Source organism: Telopea speciosissima, chromosome 3 (genome assembly GCF_018873765.1).
Source record: "Telopea speciosissima isolate NSW1024214 ecotype Mountain lineage chromosome 3, Tspe_v1, whole genome shotgun sequence".
Lineage (NCBI taxonomy): Eukaryota > Viridiplantae > Streptophyta > Magnoliopsida > Proteales > Proteaceae > Telopea > Telopea speciosissima.
The window spans coordinates 22,344,955-22,371,130 of NC_057918.1; the positions used below are offsets into that span (position 1 = coordinate 22,344,955).

At 38.3% G+C, this 26,176-nt stretch overlaps 2 protein-coding genes across 2 annotated transcripts; both read right to left on the reverse strand.

Annotated features, from left to right (window-relative positions):
* Positions 1–1,509: 1,509 nt before the first annotated feature.
* Positions 1,510–18,481, reverse strand: LOC122655639. The gene is made up of 7 exons (XM_043849891.1): positions 18,010–18,481; positions 16,743–17,588; positions 11,058–11,413; positions 5,711–5,922; positions 2,594–2,850; positions 2,309–2,487; positions 1,510–2,180 (listed from the first exon to the last, which is right to left on the reverse strand). Exons 1-7 carry the CDS (start codon positions 18,257–18,259, stop codon positions 2,097–2,099), a joined length of 2,184 nt encoding a protein of 727 aa, XP_043705826.1. The 5' UTR covers positions 18,260–18,481; the 3' UTR covers positions 1,510–2,096.
* A 3,767-nt stretch (positions 18,482–22,248) lies between these two features.
* LOC122654974 (probable leucine-rich repeat receptor-like protein kinase At1g35710) lies at positions 22,249–25,537 on the reverse strand. Its single transcript, XM_043849228.1, has 3 exons — positions 25,186–25,537; positions 23,913–25,100; positions 22,249–22,568 (listed from the first exon to the last, which is right to left on the reverse strand). Exons 1-3 carry the CDS (start codon positions 25,535–25,537, stop codon positions 22,249–22,251), a joined length of 1,860 nt encoding a protein of 619 aa, XP_043705163.1.
* Positions 25,538–26,176: the final 639 nt, after the last annotated feature.

Below are 26,176 nucleotides of genomic sequence, written 5' to 3' on the forward strand. Positions count from 1 at the left end.
CCTACTATATTTGTGATAATTCGAAACTCGGAAAAATTTAAGAAAATAAGTTTATGAAAAAAAATTGGAAACCTTTTAAAAGACATCTCTATATCTCCACAGATGTAGCAAATGTGCAATGCACTCCTAAATCGCCAACTCCTGAGCATTAAGTCATTGGAGAAAATTTCCCTCTACCCACAGAGTAGGGTAGACCCACCAATCTTGGGTTGTTATTACTCCGTCTCTCCTGTACAAAATCGATAATTCCATTATCTCCATCTGGGTCCACCAAATTGCAAGTAATTTTATTATTATTATTATTTTTTTGAATAAAACATAGTGCAAGTAGTTAAAGGATAAGACATGTGACTAGTCATCACTACACTTTACACACCTCTCAAACCTACTATATTTGTGATAATTTGAAACTCAGCAAAATTTAAGAAAACAAGTTTATGAAAAAAAATGGAAATCTATTAAAAGACATCTCTATATCTCCACAAATGTAGCAAATGTGCAACGCTGTTATGTGTCGATTTTTATTTAGGTGTAGTTCTTTGTGATTAGAGTTAGTTATTATTAATTTATTATTAATTATATACATCTACGGGATAGTGGTTATTTATTAAATGTAGTTATTAAAAGTGGAATAAGTTTAGAGAGATATTTTAGGAATTGAGAGAAATTGTAGGAGTGGGGAAGTGAGTAGTTAATATTAGCCATGTATTTATTGATGTATGAAGAAGTAGAAAGGAAGGAGAAAAATATTAATTAATTCTTACGAGTTTATCTTGAGAGAGGATTGACGACCTCCCAATTGCGCCAGGACGCCATTGCTTCGTCTGTAAAGCAAAACTCTATCCCAAATTTATCTCTTTTCCTCTCTTTCTATCCCTACTATTTCTCTTTTATTTTATTTTATTTTCAGATTATCTTGCACATAACAAATACACTCCTAAATCGCCAACTCCTAAGCATTAAGTCATTGGAGAAAATTTTCCTCTACCCACGGAGTAGGGTAGACCCACCAATCTTGGGTTATTATTACTCCGTCTCTCCTATACAAAATCGATAATTCCATTATTGTGGTTCTTGATATCCACCCCAAGGCACACAAATCCATGGGCAAGGGATTCTCCATTCACCATGGAAGTAGGAAAAATGCCTCAAGTATTTGGGTGAAACAAAACACAGAAGCTGAACATAGTAATTAATGGGAGAGGTTATCTGAGATTGTGTGTCAAGATTCAAGAGTAAACTGCAATTTAAAACCTTGGTTCAAATTAGTGTGATTGTGTATCAAGATTCAAGAGTCAACTGCAATTAGCCTAGCAGAAATCTAACTATAGTTTCAGTTGCTCTTCAGTTTCCTGAAAACCTGTTTCTGAACCCCTCTCCCCCTTCTCATTCCTTTCTTTTTTTTTCCAACTGGAGGTTAAAAAAGGAAATAAATAATAAGTGGTTAGAGCATCAAACACCAATTAGCATCAAATTAACTATCAATGTTCGTTAGGTCAATGGGTGAAATTTTGCTGTAACATAAACATCATTCACTTGGATAAATTCATATTTGCTCATACAAGAACACAATCGTGCATCAAGGATCAATTTGCCAAAATATCATACAAGTGCAAATGACCCATCAAAATTTCATAGCCTACAGTACATATAGGATGGTGGACAAAACCCAATGAGAGAAATCATGGGCCAATAAAGTAAATAGCACTGACTGTGGAAACTGTTGAAATACTAGTACAGGGCTAATCTGAAGTTTCTGTGCCTCCAGAGAAGCAACAAATGAATGGAAACAGATGCCCTTGAGAACCGATGGTCATTGTAGATTTCTTTTCATATACAGAAATAATAGACCAAAATGAAGAAAAGAATGCAGCATTTTGAGCCTGACCTGGAACATTAAATGTGTGCATTTGCTATAAACTTTCCTAAAGCTGCACAAACAAAATGACCATGATGACAGGCCTGCAGGGCTGTTAAAGCTATGCCATTCCCGTACTCGGGTTTAACCTGTAGCACAGCATGCAAGTGTTGCCAAGCATAAAATACATACTTCAGAGAACAATTTTCCTGTGCAGAAGCTCCATGAAACCCACTTTTCACCCCATTACTACCAAAGGTAAGTTGCGTTTCTCTGATGATCTGTGACGGTATAGCTTCGCTATAGCTCGTCTCTCACAATCCTACAATACAAGAAAAGTGAAAGAGTAGTTATATAATTGAGTTTCAACTTTTCTTCTTCCAGTAGTAAGCAGTTTTTTTTTTTGGTAAGATTCCTGTAGTAAGCAGTTAGCATGGGATGATGTTGCACCTTGAACATATTGAGATGGAATGGTTTTCCAGGATTTGTTCTTCTCAGCTTCAGGTACGAATAAGCAAAACTCAGCTGATCACGCGGTGTAAAACGGTCAACTTCATTGAACCAAAGACAAGAGAACAAGTTTGACATTGGCGTGTGTGCTCTCACAATAAAGGACCCTTCAGGGACATCTGGTTAAAGAAAAATTAATGTAAGAAGGGGAAGATAATAGCTAATTCCAAACAAGTTCACACAGCAAGAAAGTATCTTAATGAAATCTAGTAATCAATCTCATACAGCTTGGTAGAAGTCTGTTGGGATCTGAGGCATTGAATCTTCTCAGGCCATCAGCCTGGTAGAAAGCAAATTGTTGATCAATGACGGTATGGTTAAATTTGTTCAGCTTCTTATTTTGTGCCACCTCTTCCCACACGCAATGCCGATCATAATGATTGGAAATTGCATACTCATAACCTTTCCGCCACAGAAAGTACTCCAAAATAAGGAGAGGATCACTTTGGAGACGTAATTTGCTATCAAGCCAGATTGAATACCTGCGAAATATTATATGCAAAATATGAGTATCAGGCACCAGAAGAGGTTAGAGTGGAAACTTTAAAGAAGACATCTAAGAGAATATACAACAAAACAAAGGTAAATGAGGATGACAAGTGATAGAAATGTGAACTCTCTAGAATTACATCATAATTATTAAACTAAAAGTCCCATGCCTTAGAAGGTCTATATCATTCATATACCCCCCCCCTCTTTTCTTGTTCTTTCCATTTTCTCTTCAGTTGCATAAATTTGAGCTCATTTAGGGGTCAACAGACAACTGAGCTACAGGCTTTTAGCACATATTTCACAAACACTGTTATCACCTTTTCTTCTGTTCAATTTATTCAATGAAAGAAGCTGGTTTCTATTTGAATCATTTCCCTGAGGATGATCTCACAGCATGACTCATTAGTCCAGCACCTTCAATTTTTCAAGCATCATTGAACAATTCATGCCACATGGATTCTTCGAATTGGATGAAATCATGACAGCAGATAAATGTCAAATTCTGATACCAGGTCAGTTCTGCATTTTTCACTGGAACTATATAATTAGCATTTTCCAAAGATTGAGTACTAGTCTTTCCTATGAAAGTTCTACAGGAAAATACTGACTTTCATTTAATTTTATTTTTGTACAAACGGGTGTATGGTTCAATTCATAAGAAATTAGAAATTGAAAAAAACATCAGCCCATCAGATGGGAAACAATCATACCAATATTCCATGATCTGAATTTCAGACATGAAGAATCATGTTTGATTCTGATGTCCGTGCCTGTGCCCAGACACCTTGAGGTCATGATTTATATTTGAACTAGTAGATCATGTAGTAAAATACCAACCACAACATATATGGTTAAAACTACTCTTCCTTCAACCATACTCCAAAAGATAATTAAGCCTGGAAAAAAACTCAGTAAAGACTTTCTAGGTAAAGTCTGAAATTAGACAAGGATATGGACAATGAGGATGTTAGACGTTATATCAGAAAAGAAAAGTGAACCAAAGATAAAGACAACAATGAAATGAGCTCTAAAACTAGTGAGTCCAGTAACCAACAATAGTGTCTGAAGATCAAATTCAATTCACATGCCATGTATAAAACTTAAGATTTTCAACTTTTTTTTTTATCAGAATGAAAATTTATTCAAACTTTAAGAAATAAATGAAAATATACATCCAAGAAGGAAACAAACTCCCCAGGAGCCTCACCGAAACGAGCAGAAAATCAGAAAAACCAAAGCGAGAACAGTACATATCACATAAGCCAAACAACAACCTACCAAGATGACAAAACAACTGCATAAACACCCCAAAAATAATCCTCGAAAAGAATCAACCATCACTACTACTACCACCTACCAAATAGACTTGAACTGCTAAAACTAGCACACAATATCCCCCCCCCCCCCCACAACAAAAATAAAATAAAATGAGGAAGATTATTATTTCGCTTGACCCTCTACCCATCCCTCCCATTGAACTGTAATCAACTCTTGCATTTCAGAGGACTATTTAACCAAGAATTCGAGCTTCCATCAGCAACTCCTTCACGCCTGATGTCACATTCATAATCTCTATGACATTCCTGTGTTAGAAATGAAATCAGAGGTATTGCTGCAATCCGAATGGTGAGATTGGCAAGTGGCAACACCACAAAGTACCAAAACAGAGAGGAATAAGGGAAACTGAAGGGTATAGCCCAATAGATGACAAGTTGAGAGAAGTAAACTGAATAATTAGGTAGAGCAAAATGAAGAATGATAATGATACTGAGTTATTTTGGCACAAATTGGGAAACGGACAACGGGAAGGCTGAAAAGCACATGGGTGCATAAAAAAAGGGCATATCCAGTGCCCGAGGCTCCTGCCACTCCAGGGTCTGGGGAGGGTCATAAAGTAAGCAGCTTTACCCCCGCTTTCGCGGAGAGGCTTTTTCCTGACTAGAACCCACAACCAGTTGGTCGCAATGGCGCAATCATAACATTGCGCTGAGGTCCACCTTCTACATGGTTGCATCTAGTGAAAAATAAATATTTGGCCCTAGAGGGAGGACTAGCAGAAGAATTCATGTAGCCAATCACCAATAATCTTAATAATGCTTTAATAATGAAGTATAACTTTGCAAAGAATATCTGAGAACTATAGTATATATTTGAAAAAATTTCGTCAATTGCAAGCATAAGAATAAGTTTCAAAAACTTGGAGCTGAGCATTTATCAGAAGCATGTCCAATAACATTGCTGGGAAATATAAGTATAGTAGTTTCTCTAGTCTGGCAGGTCTAGAAAGTACCTCTAGACCAGTGCAAATATCTGCCACATGGCAGATTGAATTATTAAAAAGAGCTGAAACTAGTAGACAGGTAGACCCCAAGGTCCCCTATTTCACATGTCAAGTTTCAGCCCACGACAGAGTTGGCCAAGTTCAAAATAAAGCCTTAAAAAACCAATGAAAAAATGGAGCTTTTCTAGAGAGTATTGGATGACTAAAAAACAAGGGAATCTGCCAATACATGGAAGGGTATATGGATAAATATGTGTCTGAAACATAACATGTGGTCAATCTAGACCATTTTCTAGATATCCATATGATCGAAGTTGCCACATCACCCTTCCATGTGGCAAAATTTGGTACTGTACTAGAGATACCCTCCTTGCCAGACTAGAAAAACTTTTGCAACATAACAAAACAGAAATCTTGAACAGGATGATAGAAGCTAAAAGCAGCATGACTAATAACTAATAAAAGTTCAACTGTATGTTGTAACCAATGAAATACTGATGATCTGTGTACCATACTACCATTACAAAAGTAATCACCAATACATCCAACATCTACCTATGTTTTCATACCTTGCAGAAGGAAAGAGTCTGTGAGTTAGAAATTTTGGTATTTTTCCCACTCTCCGCATGTCAGTAAAAGGTAAATTCTTTACCACTACAACCTTCCATAAGCCAATAAAACCCATTCTGTCTGGCTTTTGCCCCTCTGAGGAAAGTGTTTGCAAAGTATTTTCATCCATAAACATAACAAAGCAAACATTTTTTCTTGATAAACGTGTGACCTGCAAAGAAAAGCAAAGAGTTAGTTCAAAATCATAATCTTGAATAGAAGACTAGCATAATTTTAAAATGGTAAAAACATGTTGAGGTAATTAGCAGAACCAGGCAAGGCACAACCCTTAAGGCACATGTCTAAAACTTAATAAATAGCCCCTTAAAATTTATTAGAAATTAGAAGCTACATAATTTAAAACATCAAAGAAGTGAGATTATTAAATTAAAAAAAAAAAAATAGTTGGAGACCTTGTGTCGTGAACCAGTCACATATGTATACCAAACTCAACCAAGCCTTATCCCAACTACATGGGCTCAGCTACACACTCCTGCTTTGCCATTCAATCAGTAGCAATTGATTTGTTACAAATCAGCAACCTTCGTCTTCAACCCTAGCAGCAAATCGACTTACAGATGATGGCAGATGATGAAATTAACATCAGCAATAACTTTCGATCAACAGCAACCAGCAGCATAATACGATACAGCAGGAATCGATTAGGGCATCAACGATAACAGAAGCAACCGAGGCAAATTGATGATCACTTCAGCAGTAGCAGTAGCAACAGGTATGATCTACATACAAATCAATCTTCCTAGAAACCCTAGTTCTTCTTCTCCTATCAACTAGGGTTTCAGAAATAGAAAGGGAGAGCATAGGTGGCTGTACACCAGAAACCTAGGAAAACTCTCAAAACAGCTATCAAGGAGAAAGCAAGTACTGGTTATAGCTCTGATACCATGTAATAAATCAGGATCCGAAACCAGTACCTGCACAGTAGAAGAGAAAAAGGTGGAAGAGGAGATATGCTGAACCTCAATAGATTTAACTTGTCTATTGTGGTGATGCTTTGTTCTATTTATAGGAGAGTAAACAGACTCTTAGTAGGAATTCTACTAAGAATCCAAGTACAGTTACAACAGGAAATAAAATAAGACTCAACTACTAACTAAACTCTCATAATATGATAGGAGGGACAATCCCCCTTAGCGTGACAGCCACTTACCACTAATGCACCGCGGTACATATCTTAACAATAAATAAAGAGCAAAGGGCACACTAGCCCACTGATTTGATATTTGAGAAAACTATGCTCTATGTGAGTGTGTGCTGCTGTCCTAAGTGATGAAGCTTAGGATTGGGACTAGTGGTGAAGCCTTTGGTCATATCCCCTTCCATCTTCTCATCTTCTTCTTTTCTTTTCTCTTTCTTCCTTTACTGTTCTGCAGAGTTTTCCAGCAAGCTTCTTCATCCAACCGAGATCTATTTTGGCCGACTTCTGATCTATATTTTGTGTTTCACTGATATATCAACCTTTGTTTTGTTCCTCACATAATATTCTGCAGGCTTCATCTTACTGTCATACAATTTATATTCTGTCCATTCTGTGCAACAGAACTTCAGACATGCATTCCTCTCTAATCCATGGTCGGATAAAAAAAATGGCGTACCCAGTGCACGAGGCTCCCGCCACTGCGGAGTCTGGGGAGGATAATAATATATGCAGCCTTACCCCTGCTTTCGTAGAGAGGCTGTTTCCAGACTCGAACCTGTGACCACTTGGTCACAATGGAGCAACCTTTACCACTGCAACCTAATCCATGGTCAGATGATCTTCAATTTTTAGTATGTTGTTATACTCCTTCCCCTCTACATTCGATCAAAGTTTGGTGTTCATACAACCAGCCACTTGTGAGCTCTAGTTGGTTTCTTCGAGTTTCTAATTCTGGGTTTTTAGTTTCTGTTTTCTGTCCTTGCTTGTTTTTCCCAATCTAACCATCATCTTGTTTTGATATTTTAACCAGTCACCCCATTAGGGCCTCCATTTTATGTAAGTTTCAGCCCCATCGGTTGAATGGATTGAGAGTTCTAATCACGTTTAGTTTCTGCAGTGTTTTAGTTTCACTGTCATTCTGTTTTCTGTAAGTTTGCTAGTGTTGTTTTGTTTCAGCCTAGCATACCTCATCACCAAAGGCCCAACATGAATAGAAGCCAGCCCAAGCCTTATTTCTACTAAAATAAGTCCACGTTTGCTGATTTATCTGCATCACTATCTTGGGTCTTTGCCATCTCTCTCTTTCAAGATATTATACCCATCTTTAAGAAGAAGAAAATTCCTTCAAGGATTGGTGGGGATAAGTAGGGAGTGCAACAAGGAGGGTCAAACCAGGCATCACGACTCACCCCGACAGGTTTTGGTTTAACCATTTATGCCTGGACAGTCATTCGACTGGCTATGATGTTAGATGTATGGTGCGGAAAATTGGGCTGTTAAGAAGCGTCATATAGATAAACTAAGTGTTGCAGAGATGAGGATGTTAAGATGGATGTACGGAAAAACCTTGAAGGATAAAGTGAGGAATGACCATATTAGAGCCATAGTTGTCACGTCATCATGGCGATCCAAGTCGGTGGAGGGGTGTCATGTCGATATATCGACATGTCGCCCGCCATGGCATTGCCATGGCGATCATATCGACCATGTTTTATTTTTTATTTTCTCTATTTTTAATGTCATTTAGTATGCTATAATAAATACCCTATAACATCAAAAATTAACATGAAAGTGTACTACTAATCTACTATGGTTTAATTCATGAAAGTGTAATATCCGTTAGTGTATATGAAATCATGGATTATCAAATAATTGATAGCAATAGTCTTGCTGATAATAAAGTTGAAAAATCATGAGAGTTGAGATATGATTCATATGAAAGTGACTACAAAAATAACAAAACAAAAAAACAATTACAAGAACTTAATTTATATTGAGTGAATAAAGCTAATAAACAACCCATCTAAATAAAAAAAAATTGTTGATGTGAATATGTGATTGTGTATTAGTCAATAGTGTATTAGTGTTTTCTGTTTGATATTTTTTTATGTTAAGGAAAAAGCATTAAAATAAAAAATGGTTAAAAAAAATTATTGTTAAAAAATTAAGTTTTATAATTTGAAACAACCATGTCGCCCGATATGGCCATATGTCGTGGTATGGTGTCCATGGCGGCGCCATGACGACGACATGGAGACCATATCGGTCAATATTCTTACATCATCTATATCGGTGGTCGATATGCCCACTTCTCCAGCGATATGATGCCATGGCGGCAATATGGCGACGCCATGACAGATATGATTAGAGCTGATTTGGGAGTAGCTCCAATTCATGATAAGCTACGAATAATTTGATTTAGGTGGCACTGCCATGTTCAAAGGAGACTGTCGGATGCCCCAGTTCAGAGAGGTGATTTAATTCAGATTGAGGGAGCTAAAAGAGCCAGGGGCAGGCCTAAATTAACCCTAGGAGAACTGGTAAGGAAAGTAAAAGAGCTAAAGGCAGGCCTAAAATGACCATAGGAGAAGTGGTGAGAAAGGACATGCATAGTCTAGGTCTTGTACCAAGTATGACCTCGGATAGAGCCTATTGGAGGGCAAGGATCCATGTAGCAGACCCCATTTAGCTGAGATTCTCCTGACGTGCTGGGTTGTGCCTCTTTCCTCTTACTATCCTTCATCTTTCATCTTTCATTTTTCTATTTATTTCCTAACTTTCACTGGTCATTTTCCACTTTTCATTTTTCATCTCTCTTTCTTGGTTGACTCTGTTTTCCCTACTTTGTTTGTTTGCATCCATGTAGCCGACCCCATTAAGTTGGGATAAGGCTGAGTTTGTTGTTGTTGTTGTTGTTAGGGCTGCAACAGGGTCGGGTTGGGCTGGGCTTTATAGAACCCTAGCCCAACCCTAAGTCCCCTTAGCTGGGCCCAAGCCTGACCCGACCCTGACTCAGGGCCAGAAAAATCCAACCCTGACCCGCCCTCAGGGTCGGGTCGGGCCGACCCTAATTGGCCCTGATCATGGGGAGGGGAAAAGAAATGCATGGGTTGGAATGGGCTGGGAAGAACTTATTAATTTTACATAAAATAACAATATAATAAATTATATTATAACACTTATTGTCTTCATATATAGTATATTATATAAAAAAAATGTGGGTGAAATTTAAAGTTCATAATGTATAAATTATATCAATATATATTTTATAGTATAACTTAAATCAGGGTCGGGCCGGGCCAGGCCAAGCTTAGCTCGAGGCCTCAACCCTAACCCGACCCGACCCTAACTCAGGGCCAGAAGTTTCTAGCCCTGGGCGGGCCAGGGCGGGTTCGGGCCGGCAGGGCCAAACTTGCACCCCTAGTTGTTGTTGTTGTAGAAGTGGTAAGGAAAGACATGCTTAGCCTAGGCCTTGTTTCAAATATGGCGTCGAATAGAGCTGATTGGAGAGCAAGGATCCATGTAGCCAACCCCATTTAGTTGGGATCAGGCTGTAGTTGTTGTTGTTGTTGTTGACCCTCTAAATTTGGTGCACCCTTACATGTGGAAAATGAGGGGTCAGTAATAGGATTGGGATCATAATAGAGGAGACCCTAGCAGATCCAACCCATTCCGTTACTTACCTGGTGAGGAAGTGGGAAGAGAGTTTCATAGAAACGTTTCCAGGAAGAAAAAAAAAATCCAAATCAGAGAAGCAAGAGGGTTTTCCCAAAAAATAATATTACTTCTATGAGGATGGGTGTATTGTTGTAACAAAACAGAAAAAGGTTTCTGTTTTGAAATGTATTCAACATACCCACTTGGGTTGGCAACCAATATTCTTCATTCTATTATCATCACAGTTATTATTTAGTAATATAAATTTGTGCTGGATTGTGCAGCAACCTATGAGGCATCATATTTCTAGTCAACCAGCTGTATGTTTCCTTCCTATAAGAGAATTTTAATAACTAGCATCTGAGTTGAGAAACCAACTCATTAAGAAAAAACTCCTGCTCATAGTAACAAAATGAGGCTTATTCTTACTGTCATATTGCTTTCAAAATCTGTCACTGAAAGGTAATAAACAAAATATATACACTTATAGTAGGAAGCAAGGGAGAAATGTCCTAGTCACTAGTGCACAGGAGATGCAAATAGACTGTAGAGAATCAGGCTAATGCATTTCTATCATCATATCAGCAAGCCCTTGCAGCAAAAATGAACAATATGCAGGGCTGTTATCACAAGTTTGTAAAGAAACTTTGATTTCTCTACGTAGTTTGTATCTAAGACAAGAAAGTAGTTGTAGATACTTATCCCCTCACCGTTTTATCATTAGGTGTTCTCAACTTATCTGAGTTTCCAAAGATGCAAGAGGATACAGCAATGTGGCAACTACTCATAAATCTTGCATCATCTTCTGAAATATCAAATCCTGTACTTGGATATCCTTTAGGACCTTTAATAAAGCCACAATTTATATTTTGGTCACGTGCAATAAATGATTTTTCCCTTTCTTCGAGACTCTGATGCCCAGCAAATCTGGGCTCCCATTGCTCTTGTCCACTACGCCTCTCTTCTACTTCTGTATATTGCAAGGAAAATCTTGAAAATTTGCGACTTTCTAAAGGCTCGACTAGCTGTGCAGTAGAGTTTGAGAACTTCATCCCACACGAAGAACCTGAAGAAATATAGACATCACAAAGTTCAGGGAAATGAACGATAGTAGAATGTGAAGAAGCTCATCATTAGAATAAGAAGAAGATTTTACTTATTCAAAACAAAAACATATGCATAATGACTAACCCAAAAACCTAAGGGTAACAATATCCTGAAAAGGCATTAGCATTTTGGACAAGCACTGACAAACATCAAATTCAAGAATACTCCTTGTGCAGACATGTAAGGAAATTATGTCACCTTTACATAAAGATTCCAATCTATGTTCATACAAACGCACACACCCACACAAATTACAGAGCACAGCTGGATGCATGCACATGCACAATGAAATTTTAAGAGGAACAAAAAAAGGGGGGAAAGAAGTAAGAGGATTGCTCAAAACAAAGGAACTGGGTAACTCTTGTAGAACGGCCAGGACTAATCTAAAAAAAATTTACCCTCCAAAAGAATATAATAAAACACAAAACAAGGATACTTAACATAATAGATCAGCATCATCTAATAGTAATTGTGAAACATCACACTTTCAGGAGACCACAGCATAAGGAAGTCCACATTGTTCTTTTAAACAGTCCCATATGCTTTACACGGACATATCATAAATTCAGAATGTACCAAAAAGGATTAAGGCCCAATGCAAAAGCTGACGTAAACCAGATTGCAGCTCCGTTTCCTCTTTCCTTAGAAAACAGAGAATGCAAAACAGCAACATAAGAAGGAGAAGAAGAGGACTGGTTATGCCAAATTGCTAGGCCAAATAGGTCTGATAGGAGTAAGCTTTTTTATGCACATAGTAGTTAGAAGAGGTTGCTGGCCAGGGGAGAGAAACTACGAGGAGTTTTAGATCAAGTAATAACTGGCTATACAGGCTGCCAATTCTGGTTATCAGTTTTTTTATTTTAAATTATACTTTGAAGTTTTATTAATATTTTCTTTCCATTAGTTACCCCTGGTCAGTTGTTATTAGTGGGGGATTTTTCCAGTTTACAAATTTGTTTAGTTGGGTAATAGGCAAAACCATAAGATATACATCTGCTGGAATAACAGAGCATGCAGTCTTCATCTATTGTCTTACTAAATTCAGTAGCTATCTAGCTATGTTCTCTCTTTAATTCTAGAATTTGAGATCTTGGGTTACTGGTTTTGTTCAATTAAATTCACAAATCAGTGGCTACCATGCAATCTAGCTTTGGATGCATCTGGTAGATACTTGACCTTTAACTCTTCCTTCATCTCCTCCCAAGTGGTAAGCTCAGTCTGATGAGCTTGTAGACACTGCTTATGAATTCTCCACCATTCTTTTATCATGTCTAGTAAGCTTTGCTCGAGCAAATTTCAGCCTCCACTTAATGCAGATCCGGGGTTCAGAAGACCCAAATCAGATCGCTTATGGCCCACCCAAGTGTTAGATAACTCAAAACATAAGCACCAGTGGCAAAACAGTAACTATTAAAATTGTAGAGAAGCAATGGCAGAATGGTAAATAACTGAGGTTATATTGGAATGGCAGTATCGTAATTAAAGGTCATCTTAAAAGGGTAAATTGGTGGTTTAAATGGGTTTTGGGATATGGAGGGGAATAAGATTCATTGTAAGAGGGTAAACCTGGAAAAAGGGGGTACCCAGTGCATGAGGATCCCACCACTGCGGGGTCTGGGGAGGGTCATAATGTACGCAGCCTTACCCCTGGCTTTCGCAGAGAAGCTGTTTCCAGACTCGAACCTGTGACCTCTAGGGTAAACCTGGAAGTAAGATAAAAATAAGGACATGAGTGAGTTAGAGGTAAAAAAAAAGGGTAATATGGGAAAGTCTGAAAAAAGGGTTAAAACCCAACAAATCGTGGGAGTCTTCTTCAACCTCTAGCCATCGCACAAACAAGCGACAAAAGGGAGACTTGTGGCGGTAGATCTCTCTCGGGAAGGCTCTAAAGGCCCAGAATTGCAGGGAAAAGGTCTAAATAGAGGAGCTCTCTCAATTACACACCCTCAACAGTTAAAACGGGAAGGGATGAAGGCCTTCCGATCTCAGCAGTTGATCCAGGCGATAGTTGCAGGTCAGATCTGTTTCAGGTGAGTCTCTCCCAACAAGGTAGCTTGTAGGAGGAGGGGTGTTGGAGTGTAAGTCACCTAGGGTGGAGAGATTCACATCCCAAGTCTCAGGCCAATCGATTACGGGTTCATGATTCAGCGAAGTTTCTCCTGAATCTGGTAGTACCGCCCAGCAAAGAGGACTTCAAGAGAGAGAAAATAAAGAGGAAGAACTCGAAGGAGAAGAAAGGTTCAGAATAGAAGAAGAGAGAAGAGGAGATGAGAGAGAGAGAGAAAGAAGAGATTTCAGAGGAGGGGAGAGAGAAGAGAGGTCACATGACCTGTTATGTACCACTTCGGCAACAAAACCAAACCCAAATTCACATTCAACTCTGATTATTGTCTGATTACAAGCTAGTATTTAAAGAAAATAAAACTCCTAATCGTAATCTAAAACTGAAATAAATTCCTAATGGAATTCTATCACTAATTAATCTATTAAAATTAAAATAGAAGATTACAAGATAAATCCCAACTAATAAAAAACCCTAATAAATAAATAAATTAAATATCCTATTGAACCCAAAGACCCAATTGAACCCGCTTCGTCTTGGTTTGGGTTCTTAAACGGGTTCGGCATGCTGCCAATCACTGTCAAATGCTTCCATACAGGCATACACTGCCAAATAAGCCCCGATACCTTAGAATCACAGCCAAACTGACTCTAACTGCCATGGCACTGCCTGACACTTCTAACACTACCACATCACTCTGTAACACTATGATACATGTGTACACCATCAATACACACATGTACTACCACATCTGCACTGGTACACATCACTGTCACTGTGCTAACATATCTGCATTGCCAACCTGCCAGCTGCCACTGTTGTTGTACTCTGTACTACCACATCAGTGCACCTGCCACTGTATCCTCACTATGCCATCTCACTGTGGGTATACCTATGCCAACTCAGTCATCCTACTGAAACTGACCTATCTCAGTCATCTGCAGTTGCTCTGACCCTGTCTGCTGACACTGCCATCTAACTGCTGACTGTGTTGCCATGTCGCACTGTCATCTGCCTGTTCACTGAAACATTGTCCATCCACCAATGACACTTCCTCAGCAACCCCTGTGACCATTGTGTGAGTGTGTTGACCCTGACTATGTTGATAACAATGACAACACCAACTTCCATATCCCCAACAATCTCCCCCGTTGGAATTGTTGGCAACACACAAATATGCAAATGCATCTCCATACTATACTAGCCTGCTACAACACACGAACACAGAATACATTCTCCATACTGTACTCGCCTGCTTCAACATACGAACACAATACATATCACTTCACATCTGAGCTCTTGCATATGACACTCTCTCCCTTTGACAACAAGTCCAAAGGGTACTAGTGAATTTCCCGAGTTCAAAGGGTAAAAATTGTGTTGCCGTAGACTACCAACCTAGGGTCCGAAGTCAAAGTACCATTTTGGGTTTACAAATATGTTTCCATTGGGTGGATGTCAAGTTTCAGGACCTATCTTGGCCATATGGCCACCGAAAACCACCACAGAGTCTTGACAGCACAAAAAATACACCAACTCGCTGAGAACTCAACAAAACTCGGTTTCGTGGCTGGTCGAAACCATGGGCAAAACCAAGTCCTAAAACCTTGTCTACTATGGAAGTGTCCACAGCATCTTCCCAATCCCATAAAGATAAGAAATTCCCCCTGCACAAGTACACCATATGCTCAACTCATTCTCCCCCTTTCTAGTAAATCTCCTGGAACAAACAATTGAAGCCTATATCAATCTACTGACAATACAAGAAGGTGACAAAGAAGTCCTCATATCTACCACAACATGGCTCATCATGCACAAATGCCGCCTCAAGTGGAATTTCTCCATTGACTTCCATCTTTATCACACAATGCTCATAGTACCAGTTGATTTCCATTTCTCCTCTTTGCATCCAGTCAACAATGTTGAAAAATTCAACTTCCCCGAGTAAGATAATGGTCCCTCTCAAGTGATAGATATACAGTCTAACACTGTCGCAGATGACAACAACAACTTCAACATGGTTGATGCCACAATCCATACTGGAGCAAAACATAGCTGCTGGTTACCAGTTACCACACGCAACTGCAAACTCATCATTGACATCTCATCAAATCTGCTCTTCCCTCTGCATGACACCAAACCTTCCTCATCTGTTGATGACTCATCCAAGATGCAAAAATCATAAAGGAACTTCCTCTGTTTCTGTCCAAGCAAACTTACTATAGACTTCTCTGTTGCCTTGCCAACTGATGTACTTACTTTTCCAAAGTCTGCCTGTGCTACCAATGAACTGACATCTGCCTTTAATCTGTTCTTTTCTCTCCAGATTCTGTCATCGCTGCCTTGGCCATCTGTTTGGTTATCTCAATTTGTGCTCATGTCTTTTGCATAATTTTCTTCCTCCACATACTGCACAATGCAACTTGAGAACACTCACAAGATGGTGACTGTTGCTCCTTAGGCTTCCTTTTCTTGGTCTTCTGTTTTCCCTCAAATTGCCTTCCAGAACCTTTTCTTGTTTACATGGTTCTATAAGGCTGTCTCTTCTGAGGTTGGCTAGATGGAAATACCACTCTACAATCTCTAGCCATATGCCCAAAGTGGTGGCATCTAAAGCATTCCGCCAAATATCCCATCTGGGATGATATAGGATCTCTTCTTTCATAACTAGTAGGCCTCATACTGTGCTTGCACTCAAACCTCCTATGACCATACCCATTGCACCTATAGCAGTAACCATAAAAATATGGGCTAAATCTGGGTTGTGGTCTCTTCCATTGTGAGAGTTTAATATATTCTTAGTTGGTGCTTAGATACACACAGGCCAGTGGTTTTAAAAAGACTTTTTAATTCGGGATGGTGGGGGAGGCGGGGAGCTGCCAGCTGTTTCTCTGTCCTAGATGGAGTCCCAACCACCAAAAAAAGAGGGACAGCAGGGACAACCATCAGTCAATCTGAGCTTCCTGGATGTTCCTCTAAAAAACTGATATAAGCACATAAGAAGAAGCAAAAAAAAAAATGCCACTAATAAAGTGAACAGTGGCACATTGTTGATTCTCCAAGTAAGTTTATCATAAATGGGAATTGCTTTACAACTCATACACTGATGCATATATGATATTAATTTAAAGGCAATATAAGACATCAGCAGAAATGTACAATCAGCATATCATACATGTTGAAGAGCAAGTAAAATCCTTCCACTTGGATAAGGTTGAAAAATTACCTGAAAATTTGTGGTGCTTTGCTTTTCTCCTTGAAACAGACTTTTTCCCAGATCTTGACCTTCTAGTAGTAGATTGGGCACTGGTGACCCTCATGTGTCTGGAACTTATTTTACCATTATTAGCACTAATCAAGGGAGAGTCTTCCTCAGTTGAATTATTGAAAGATTCTTCAGTGTCATCGGCCTCCCTGGCAGAACGTTGGTGCTCAGCTCCAGCATCAAGGGTATCAGAAGACTCTCCAGGATCATCATCATCCCAGTCTCTTGCTATATCAGACTGATCTTCATCGTCATGTCTTGCATCACTATAATGAGCATCATGAGAATCAATGCCATCATCATATTCATCATCAGTGTCAAAATCCTCAATCTGTAGCCCTGTATCCTCACCATCAGATAGCTCACGTTTATTGCCAGTCTCCCGCCTTGATTGCCCAATGTTCTTCAAAGAGGCTTCAAACTCTGCTTCATATTGTTTCAGCTCATCGCGCCCTGCTTCATTATACAATCCTCCGCTTCCATGATCCAGTCTTTGCTTTTCGTTCAACTTTTTCCCAGCTTCACGAGACAATTGTTTTTCTCCACTCCTCTCTTCCACCCCAAAATGGCCCTTATCCATAGACCTATTGTTATCACCAACACCAGCATTATTAAGCTCTAAATCATCCTCATTATATTCATCGTCCCTTCTCCGGTCATCCCGGTCCCAATACCGGGAATCCTTGCCATGTGACACAGAGCCCTGACCAAAATCGAGCACTTTAGACCTCCTCGTGCTAGTTACATTAGCAAGAAAATCCAAGTCATTTTTCATGTCATTGTCCTGACCATGAAACCTGTTTATTTCTGCACAACCCACCTTATTCTAGTCACTAAATGCTTATCATCATGAAGCAAACTCAAAGGCTGCGAGCGGCAGATAGCCACTCAAAATACACAATAAACTCAACGAAACAACAGAAAACAAACAAATTAATAGATAAACAACAACAGCAATTGCTTAAATAAAACTATAAGAATGCATATGAGACATCAATTCTTCTCATTCCAAATTATTTATTTTTTTAATATATTTTCTCTAATTATTGAGAAGGCAAAGAAATTAATCTCACTCGTTCCTGTTCAAAATCGGATCTAAGACAAAACCTCCATGCAAAAATTGAGCCTCTAACTTTCCAAAAGAACTAAAAATAAAGATTGGCGAACAAAAACACCCACTGTTTCTTAAATCACCATAATCATCAAAACCAGAGAAGTAAGGATCGACCTTTATCTCTGGACAGGTAATAGTAAGCGAAACCAGTGACAATGAGGACGAAACAGAGAATCACAACCACCGTACGAACCGAGATCCTCCGCCCCTTATCAGACCGACCAGATCTCCTTGCCCGTCCCTGCTTACTCGTTCCTCGAATGCCAATAGAGAAGTGATCCGAATTTGAGCTTCCGCTTCCATGGTGGACATCATGGTTTCGAACACCGAATCTCTCCGTGCCTGCTTGCCTGTACTGAGCCATTCCAACATTGTTCTAACAAATCGCAAGCTTCGATATTGAACCGTCGTTAATAGTTTTTCAACCCTTACAAAGAGTCTCTAGTCTCGGTGATATCTCTTTGGTAACAGATTTCTAGGGTTTTCGCTTTGCCATTAAAGAAGATCATATGCTCCGGTTCGTCGATTAGCAGTGATAGTAAGATAGTAGAGACGAGAGGAGCGAAGAATGGTAAAACAGAGAAAGCTGAGGCTTATAATACAAGAAGATGTTAAAGTCCGTGACCGGCGACATATTGCCGGTCATACAATGTCGAACATTAATAAAAAAAATATTAAAAAAAAATCCCGTAATTGCAGAAAGGCCCTTTTTTGATTTGGTAATTACATCCTTTTATTTTCAGATTTGCCGTTTTGCTTTTACTCCTTTTATCGCTATACAGGTTTCCACTCTCCAAAACAAAATACTACGGGGTGACTGCAAAAAAACCGTTGGGTTAATAAAGATTAGGGAGAATGTTCTCTGTGCTGTAGCGTGTGCTGTGTCCAGGTACATGGATAGCTTGTGCAGGGGGACAAGGTGATTATCGCATCCACCCCCCATGTGTCTGGGCGCAGCTTGCTCTACAGTATAGAAAACAACATCCCTAAAGATTATTTCTGGAGGCTGATTCAGGTTCCAGTACGAGAACCATGAGCCTCACAGGTGGAATCCAAGAGTGGGACCCACTTCTTAGGTATGGCCCATAGTTAGTAAGTTCGGGAACGGATACGTACGGCAGTCAAACGGACTATATGACAATAATACTTTTCAAAAAATCCGACGTAATAATACGCTACGATAATAATACGGTATGTGTATAATATATCTATTCTGTAAAAATCTGGGAGCAAAAATACGGGCATATATTCACTATGCAACAGACATGTACACCTAATAAACACAATAATAGTATTTAATAATGTGCCTAAATGTATAGTTTGATTGGTGTGATCTGCATGGAGCTGATTGATGAAATGGTTGGGAAGCAAAGTATGAGTATGACTTAACCAACTTATGAGTTTAAGTAGTAATAAAACATGTCAAAGGCAAACATCGATTGTGTTATCCTATATGTTATCAACAAAGTAACTGATTGATGATGCGTTAGACATTGAAAATTTCCTGAGTTTATATCTATTTTTTCTATGACAACTAAGATGCATTTCAAGCTTAAAAGTACTTTGATCTTATATTAGTTATCTAAGCAGCAATGAAACAAATATTGGAACAGTAATGTGTGAGGAATTAAAATGAATATTTCCGTACCTGCATCATTAAGGCTGTCTGGTTGAACATAAAAGGTTACAATGTAAAATGTTGTTCGAAGCAAGGCTTATAATCCAAACACATTCTTCCTAATTTCTTCTCTAGTTTCATATTCTATTTTCAATTTCTAATTTCAGGTTTCGGTTCTGCTATTGAATTTAGTATTGTTATTAAATATTAATTAAATCTGAGTTTATTTCATGCTTCATGGGTTTTGAACTTTAGTAAATCCCAGAGTCTGTCTTTTTTACCATAAAAAACAAAAAGAATGGATGATTTTGAACTACAGCAATTGAGTTTTTTGCTAAGAAAAGCTGAGTTTTCACTAGTTGTATATGTTTCGTTTGGTTGGATTTCTTGAAAAAAATCGAACAAGTTGGCTTGTGTTGCTGTAAACACCTTAAGAATGGAGGGGAAAAGATTTGGTTGGGCTTCAATTTCTAAGCCCTCCCTGTGATTCTCCTCTATAGAATGGAAGGAAAAAGATTTTAAAAAAATACCTTAAGAGTTGTCGCTTTAAGTGCACCGTTGCAATCGTCGGCTTGACGAACGGAAGAACCACCGCTACAATCGCCGACAGAACGCAAGAAGAAGAAGAAGAGACAAAGAGGAATAGAGAAGGGGAACCAGCCGCTAGAGGTTTGGTCTTTTGCTGGAGAAGAGACGAGGTTTTGGTAGATTTTAGGTTTTTTTTAATCTAACAGTTAGTATTAGGAATTAGTTTAACGGTTAAGTTAGATTTTAGTTTTTTTTTTTTAATATATATGTAAACATATTATACGTGTATTATATGTAATTCATTCGAGTATCATACGACGACCCATAAAATGTGCATATTTTTTCGTCTCTGAAGTACTATACGCAATATGATATTTTTTTCATCAAAGCGTTTGGATACGCATATTTACTAACTAAACAGCGCCCCTAAAGATTTTCTCTGGAGGCTGACTCAGGTTTCAGTATGAGAACCATGAGCCTCACAGATGGAATCCAAGAGTGAGACCCACCTCTTATGTATGGCCATATTTGGAAAGTTTTTTGTTAGGGAATTGGAGGAATACTAAAAATAAAAAGCGGATTTTGTATTACTATGTAGTATTACAAGGGCATACTTCCAAAAACTCTTACCATTTTCACTAATGTCACCACTCAACTTCGGGAACTCCCTTCTTCAACGATGGAGGTTAAGGTTTAGAAAACCTATATGAGCGAGGAGACAAAAGATTAAGAATTCAAAAATCTAGTTTTTTGTCACCGTGATTTCTTTCTTCCCCTTAAGCCTCATTATAAAACGAAGGGAACCCCTACTCTAAGTGGGGCCCACAAAACAAGTAGCGAGATTCTATATAGTGATCTAGCTAGGGTTGATCAAACAAAAAAAAAATCTAGCTAGGATTGTTGCACTTTAACTTTTATTTACCAAAAGGTACTACAACTACCAATCACAGAACTTTAAGCGGGCGGTAGTATAAGATCCACATATTGGCTAAATTATTTACCTCTTCTTGGTTTCTCCAATTAATAATATCATATGACATATTAACGGGCCAAACACATTAAATTAGAGAATCTCGACTGTGGATTGGACATAAAACTTTGATAAAATATTTTAAATATAATTATTTAAATTATATTAACAAGGCAAAAGATTTTCTAAAATTTAATAATAATAATAATAATATTTAATACCATTTGTAAACACTTTACAAAAATTGCCACATATCTTGAAATTTTGTCCAATCATTGTCAACAAATCCCCACCCGATATTCTTTCTATTAAAGAAGTGGATTCTTTATTGAGAATCGCTTACACTCACAGATGAACGTTATGAATCCAGTGTATTGATTATTAGCTAGTATAAGCATTACTTTTTAGTGCATCAAAATGCACAACATCCAATTGCAACAGTAAGAACCTTTGTTAGAATAGATAGTTGAGAAATTGAACTTATCTAGCATGTTTAATCCTCTTTAGTGAAGTAACTGTGAATGGTAGGAGATGTTGGTACACAAACAGAATTATGAACAACACTTTGTGGGGCTTGATTTGTGCCACTGATCACTCTACTTAAGATCGTAATCACCCCCTGTGGTGCAATTTGGGTTCTTGCAAATTGATCTCCAATATAAAACAGTCCCCAAAGCCTTCTATTAGTAATTGCGCTCACTTACTATCGTTATTGGGCCACACAAGGATACTCGCAGGTTGTGTTCAATCAACCAAATTAAAGAACAGAAAAAAAAAAAAAAGGATCATGTCTTTCGAGAAGAGATACACTTTGTTATGATAAGAATGTATGATTTAATTCCCCAATACAAAGAAAACAATTCTGCCAACATGTATTTTTCAAAGGCATTTATTTTTCCAAGCTAATCATCATCTTTTGATTGTGTTAACATAAGCATTCTGGGTAAAGAATGATCATGTCTTTCGAGAAGAGATAGAATAATTATTTGTAGAATTCGAATTTAAGATGACATAATGGTTGCCATAAACCATAATCCATTCTAAAGAACAAGTTCCATGATATTGTTTTTCAAAAACAAAATCAAGAAACAATGTGTTTTAATATAAGGTTCAATCTAAAAAGGGACTAACAATACTTTGAATACAACAAGAAAACACATTAGCAATATAAGATCCACTTCCATGAAACTGTATAGATATGACATAATTTCAAGGTTCCCCAATTGCCAAAATGAAATTATACTAAAGGGTTGCGATAAGAATTTGTAGGATTTCCTAGTTCTTGAGATACATATTGCATAGTTGGACGGGATCTTGGATTGGTATGCAAGCATGCAATTGCAAGCATCATTGAGAAAGACAGATCTTGTGCTACCAATTGTGTTGGTGGTGGGAGACGTGAGTCTAACACATCATTTAGTATTAGATCTTTTGCATTTGGCAATGACAATGAAGAGACGAGTTCACCAGGATGTCTTCCCATAATTGTCTCTAGTACCAATACTCCAAAACCATAAACATCACATTTTTCTGTCACAACCATTGTATATGCAAGTTCTGAAAAATGAAGGAAAAATAAAAAGAACAAATTTAGCTTCTTTATATAACCTTATAAGAACATTCAGATTAAAAGATTACCAATTTGAGAAATATGCAGTTCTTGACAACAACGGGGGTAGCACTTTTTTTTATAGGGGTAGATAAAAGAAAAATTATAACAATGAGGACAATGTTATGTTCATCCAAGAAAAAGGGAAAACAGAAAACAATCAATAGAATCACATAGCTTAATTCATAAATATGTATACCATATAAAATATTGTTCTTAAAACCGGCCTAGCCCTTGACTCATTAAGTCTGGTAGGTAGGGGTGTCATAATTGGGACCGGGTCGGGTAAAAAGGCCTGAACCAAACCGAAAATGGGTCGAACTAAACTGAATTGATATTTTATTGGATAGGTTTTGAATTGGGATATTATGACCCTAAAACGGAACCTAACCACACCAGAATCTGAAATAACCCGAAATCAGCTCAAAACCTAGATCGAAATGAAACCAAACCGATCTACCTTGATAAGAAATTGCTAACAACCCGAAACCCATTTTAAAAATCAGATTTTTTCATAGTTTTGTATAAATATGTATGTTAAACCGAACCCAAATTGGGCCGAAACTGAAGCTGACCCCAATAACAAACCAATACAATCCAAAACCGAACTTTCCTTATTGGTTTGGTTTTGGATTTACCATTTCCACACCGAAACCGACTCAATCCAAACTGAAACCGGCCGAACTGACTGATTGACACCCCCATTAGGTGTTTGCACACTTTCGTGACCTAATAAATAACAATTAAAATATGAAAAATACGAGAAAAGTAAAGAAAAACAGGAAGAAAAAAGAGTAGATGATAAGTGATAAATTTTATGGTTTTGGGCACACCGTCGTGGGCACTAAAGCCTGACAGAGCTGATTCCTGGCAGCCCATAGCAGCTGCCCACCAAGACTTCGTAGCCCATAACTATATTAGATTAATGTTGAGCAGCAGAAATTGAACCAATAAAATCTAGGTTCATCTAAGTGGGCCTCGGGCCAACTTTACATTAGTTATGCCCTTCCTTCGTCCCTATTTTAGATCCGACTCCTCTACTTCCGCCTGCTCGGTACTGCCGTGCGTCTTCATACACAAGCGCGGCGGAAAGTATCGCCTTACTCCCGCTCGGGCAAGGGTAAGCAGTACATTCCACCTTGCTTGTGTGTGGGGCGCACATGACAGTAGGGGCAAGCGGAAATAGAGGAGTCGAATTGCTCTATTTTGGTGTGCCAAAAATGATTGAATGGTTGGTAATCATATCAATGTTTTCAAAATTATAAGCATGATAGAATATATTCGTAACTTACCTGGAGCAATATATCCATATGTGCCTGCAAGTACAGTGCAATTGGATGAATCTGGATTTAGAAATTTAGCCGTTCCAAAGTCAGAAAGATGAGGCTCGAGATCTACATCCAACAAAACATTATTGCTCGATATGTCTCGATGAATTAATGGTGGCGTGATATCATGATGCAGATAAGACAAAGCTTGTGCAACCCCTTTGATGACATTTAAACGTTTGCTCCAATCCAGTTCCACAGCTTTTGCTTCATTTCCAAGAGTGTAAGTTAAGCTTCCCCTTTCTATGTATTCATAAACTAGAAATTTGCAGCTTGAATGGGAGCAAAACCCATAAAGTTTCACAATATTCCGATGTCGAATTCTTGTTAATACATGTATCTCATTAGTGAAGCTTTTCTCATAAGTTCTCTCATCAGATTCAAAGCGATGAAGCTTTTTCACAGCTACTACTCTCCCTGTAGGTAGTTTTGCTATGTAAACACTTCCATAACCTCCAGTGCCAATACAATATTTGATATCAAATTCTTCTGTTGCTTTCATGATGTCACTATATGCAATCGTCCCATCGTAGTTCCATATGGAAAATATATCTCCATTTTTTTGTGGTCTTGTTTCATTGATGCGATTTATCGACTTTTGCCGCAATAGAAACGAGACACCAACAATTACAAAGGCCACAACTATGATGGTAGAAAGATATGAAACAATGAAAATCTTGATTTCAAACCCTTTCACACCAATTTTGTCTGTGTTTTTACTTGGGAAATCCCTACGATAACTATGCAAACCTTTGTTATTCTTCCATGCTTGCGTTGGAGTTTTCTTGGCTATTTCATCTGCAACACGACCCTTCAAATTATTGTAGGACAAGTCCAAATCGAGGTAATGAAAATTATGTTTCCCCATCTGTGCAGGGATTGAACCATTTAGCTTGTTGTGACTAAGATTAAGTAGCACTAGCTGTTTCATTTCTCCGATTTCGCTAGGAATTGAACCAATAAACATATTGTTACTCAGGTCCAATTGTGAAAGATTCTTAAGATTCCCAATTGTTGCAGGTATTGAACCTGAAAGATTGTTACTTCCTAAGAACAGCTGATTGAGATTTTTGAGATTTCCTATCTCTCTTGGTATTGAGCCATTGATACTATTGTGAGAGAGGGAGAGTGTGTTGAGGTTTTTCAACTTACCTATAATCAAGTAATTTGGTAAGATTAGCTAGATCGAGATAAAGGCAAATTCCCAGAAAGATTAGGGTGAGTTTGGAAAGCATACCTATGTCATCTGGGATGATTCCATAAATTCTGAAATTTCTACTGAGATTGACTCGCTCTAGAAATTGGAAAGATGAGAAATTCAATTTGTTGAGCTCAGCATGTATGAAGAAATAAGATAGTTCTATCTTTGTTACTCTTCCAGCTGCGTTGCAAGCTATTCCTGTCCACTTACATGGACTTGGATCAAATGAATCCCAGGAACCAGGAAAGCCGGTGCCACTGGCTTTCCAGTTGAGCAGAGCCTTGGTTTCAGGTGATGATGATGATGCAGATGCCACTGCTATGGTTGCAGGGATGAAAGAAGCCCAAAGAATAACTATTTCCAATACAAATGCAATGAAGGACGCCATGGAACAATTTGATTCTGTTTTTGGCTTAATTCCAGACTTCCACTCTAACAAATGATATATAGCATTCTTATCTGAATTTCTTAGGAAGTGGACGTTGAAAAGTACCCTCAACTGATGCGGTCAAGTCAATACCATGCGTTCCTAGTTCATACCCTTATTGACACAACCATATGTGGTATTTTTTTTGGCATTCTGCTTTTTGGGACAGGGGATTCTGGGTATTCTGAAACCCGTACGTGTTCCACGGATTAGGCTCCACTCCCATGCGGCACGGTCTGCAGCGCACATCATGAGGCTGCGAGGCTTCGATCCACATGTCAGCACGTCAGGATGTGTGTTAGCGTGTGGATCGAAGCTCCCCAACAAACCCTCAAGATCATTAGTTAACCCAGACCTTCCTCCTCCGATTCTTCAAGAGGACTTACTTTTAGGAGACAAATCTGATCAAGACCGAATACGGATATCCCTAAACAAATACGGATGCGAATCAAATTCAGATTTTCGACTATCTGTTTATATCCTTAATTTGTGTAACTCAGACCTTCCTTCTCTGATTCACTCTCAATCCATATCTCTTAGTTGTCCTCATGATTCTCATTTCCTCAGTCCTTAGAATTTGTTGAATCTCCAAAAACCCTC

Excerpts from the sequence above, each read along its gene's own strand:
- LOC122654974 (XM_043849228.1), bottom strand. The coding sequence starts at position 25,537 with ATGGCGTCCTTCATTGCATTTGTATTGGAAATAGTTATTCTTTGGGCT. Across the intron at positions 25,101-25,185 it reads AATCATCCCAGATGACATAG|GTAAGTTGAAAAACCTCAAC; the intron begins GTATGCTTTCCA and ends ACTTGATTATAG. Across the intron at positions 22,569-23,912 it reads ATATGGATATATTGCTCCAG|AACTTGCATATACAATGGTT; the intron begins GTAAGTTACGAA and ends TTCATTTTTCAG.
- LOC122655639 (XM_043849891.1), bottom strand. The coding sequence starts at position 18,259 with ATGGCTCAGTACAGGCAAGCAGGCACGGAGAGATTCGGTGTTCGAAAC. Across the intron at positions 11,414-16,742 it reads AAAGCACCACAAATTTTCAG|GTTCTTCGTGTGGGATGAAG; the intron begins GTAATTTTTCAA and ends ATATTTCTTCAG. Across the intron at positions 2,488-2,593 it reads CAACAGACTTCTACCAAGCT|ATGTCCCTGAAGGGTCCTTT; the intron begins GTATGAGATTGA and ends TTCTTTAACCAG.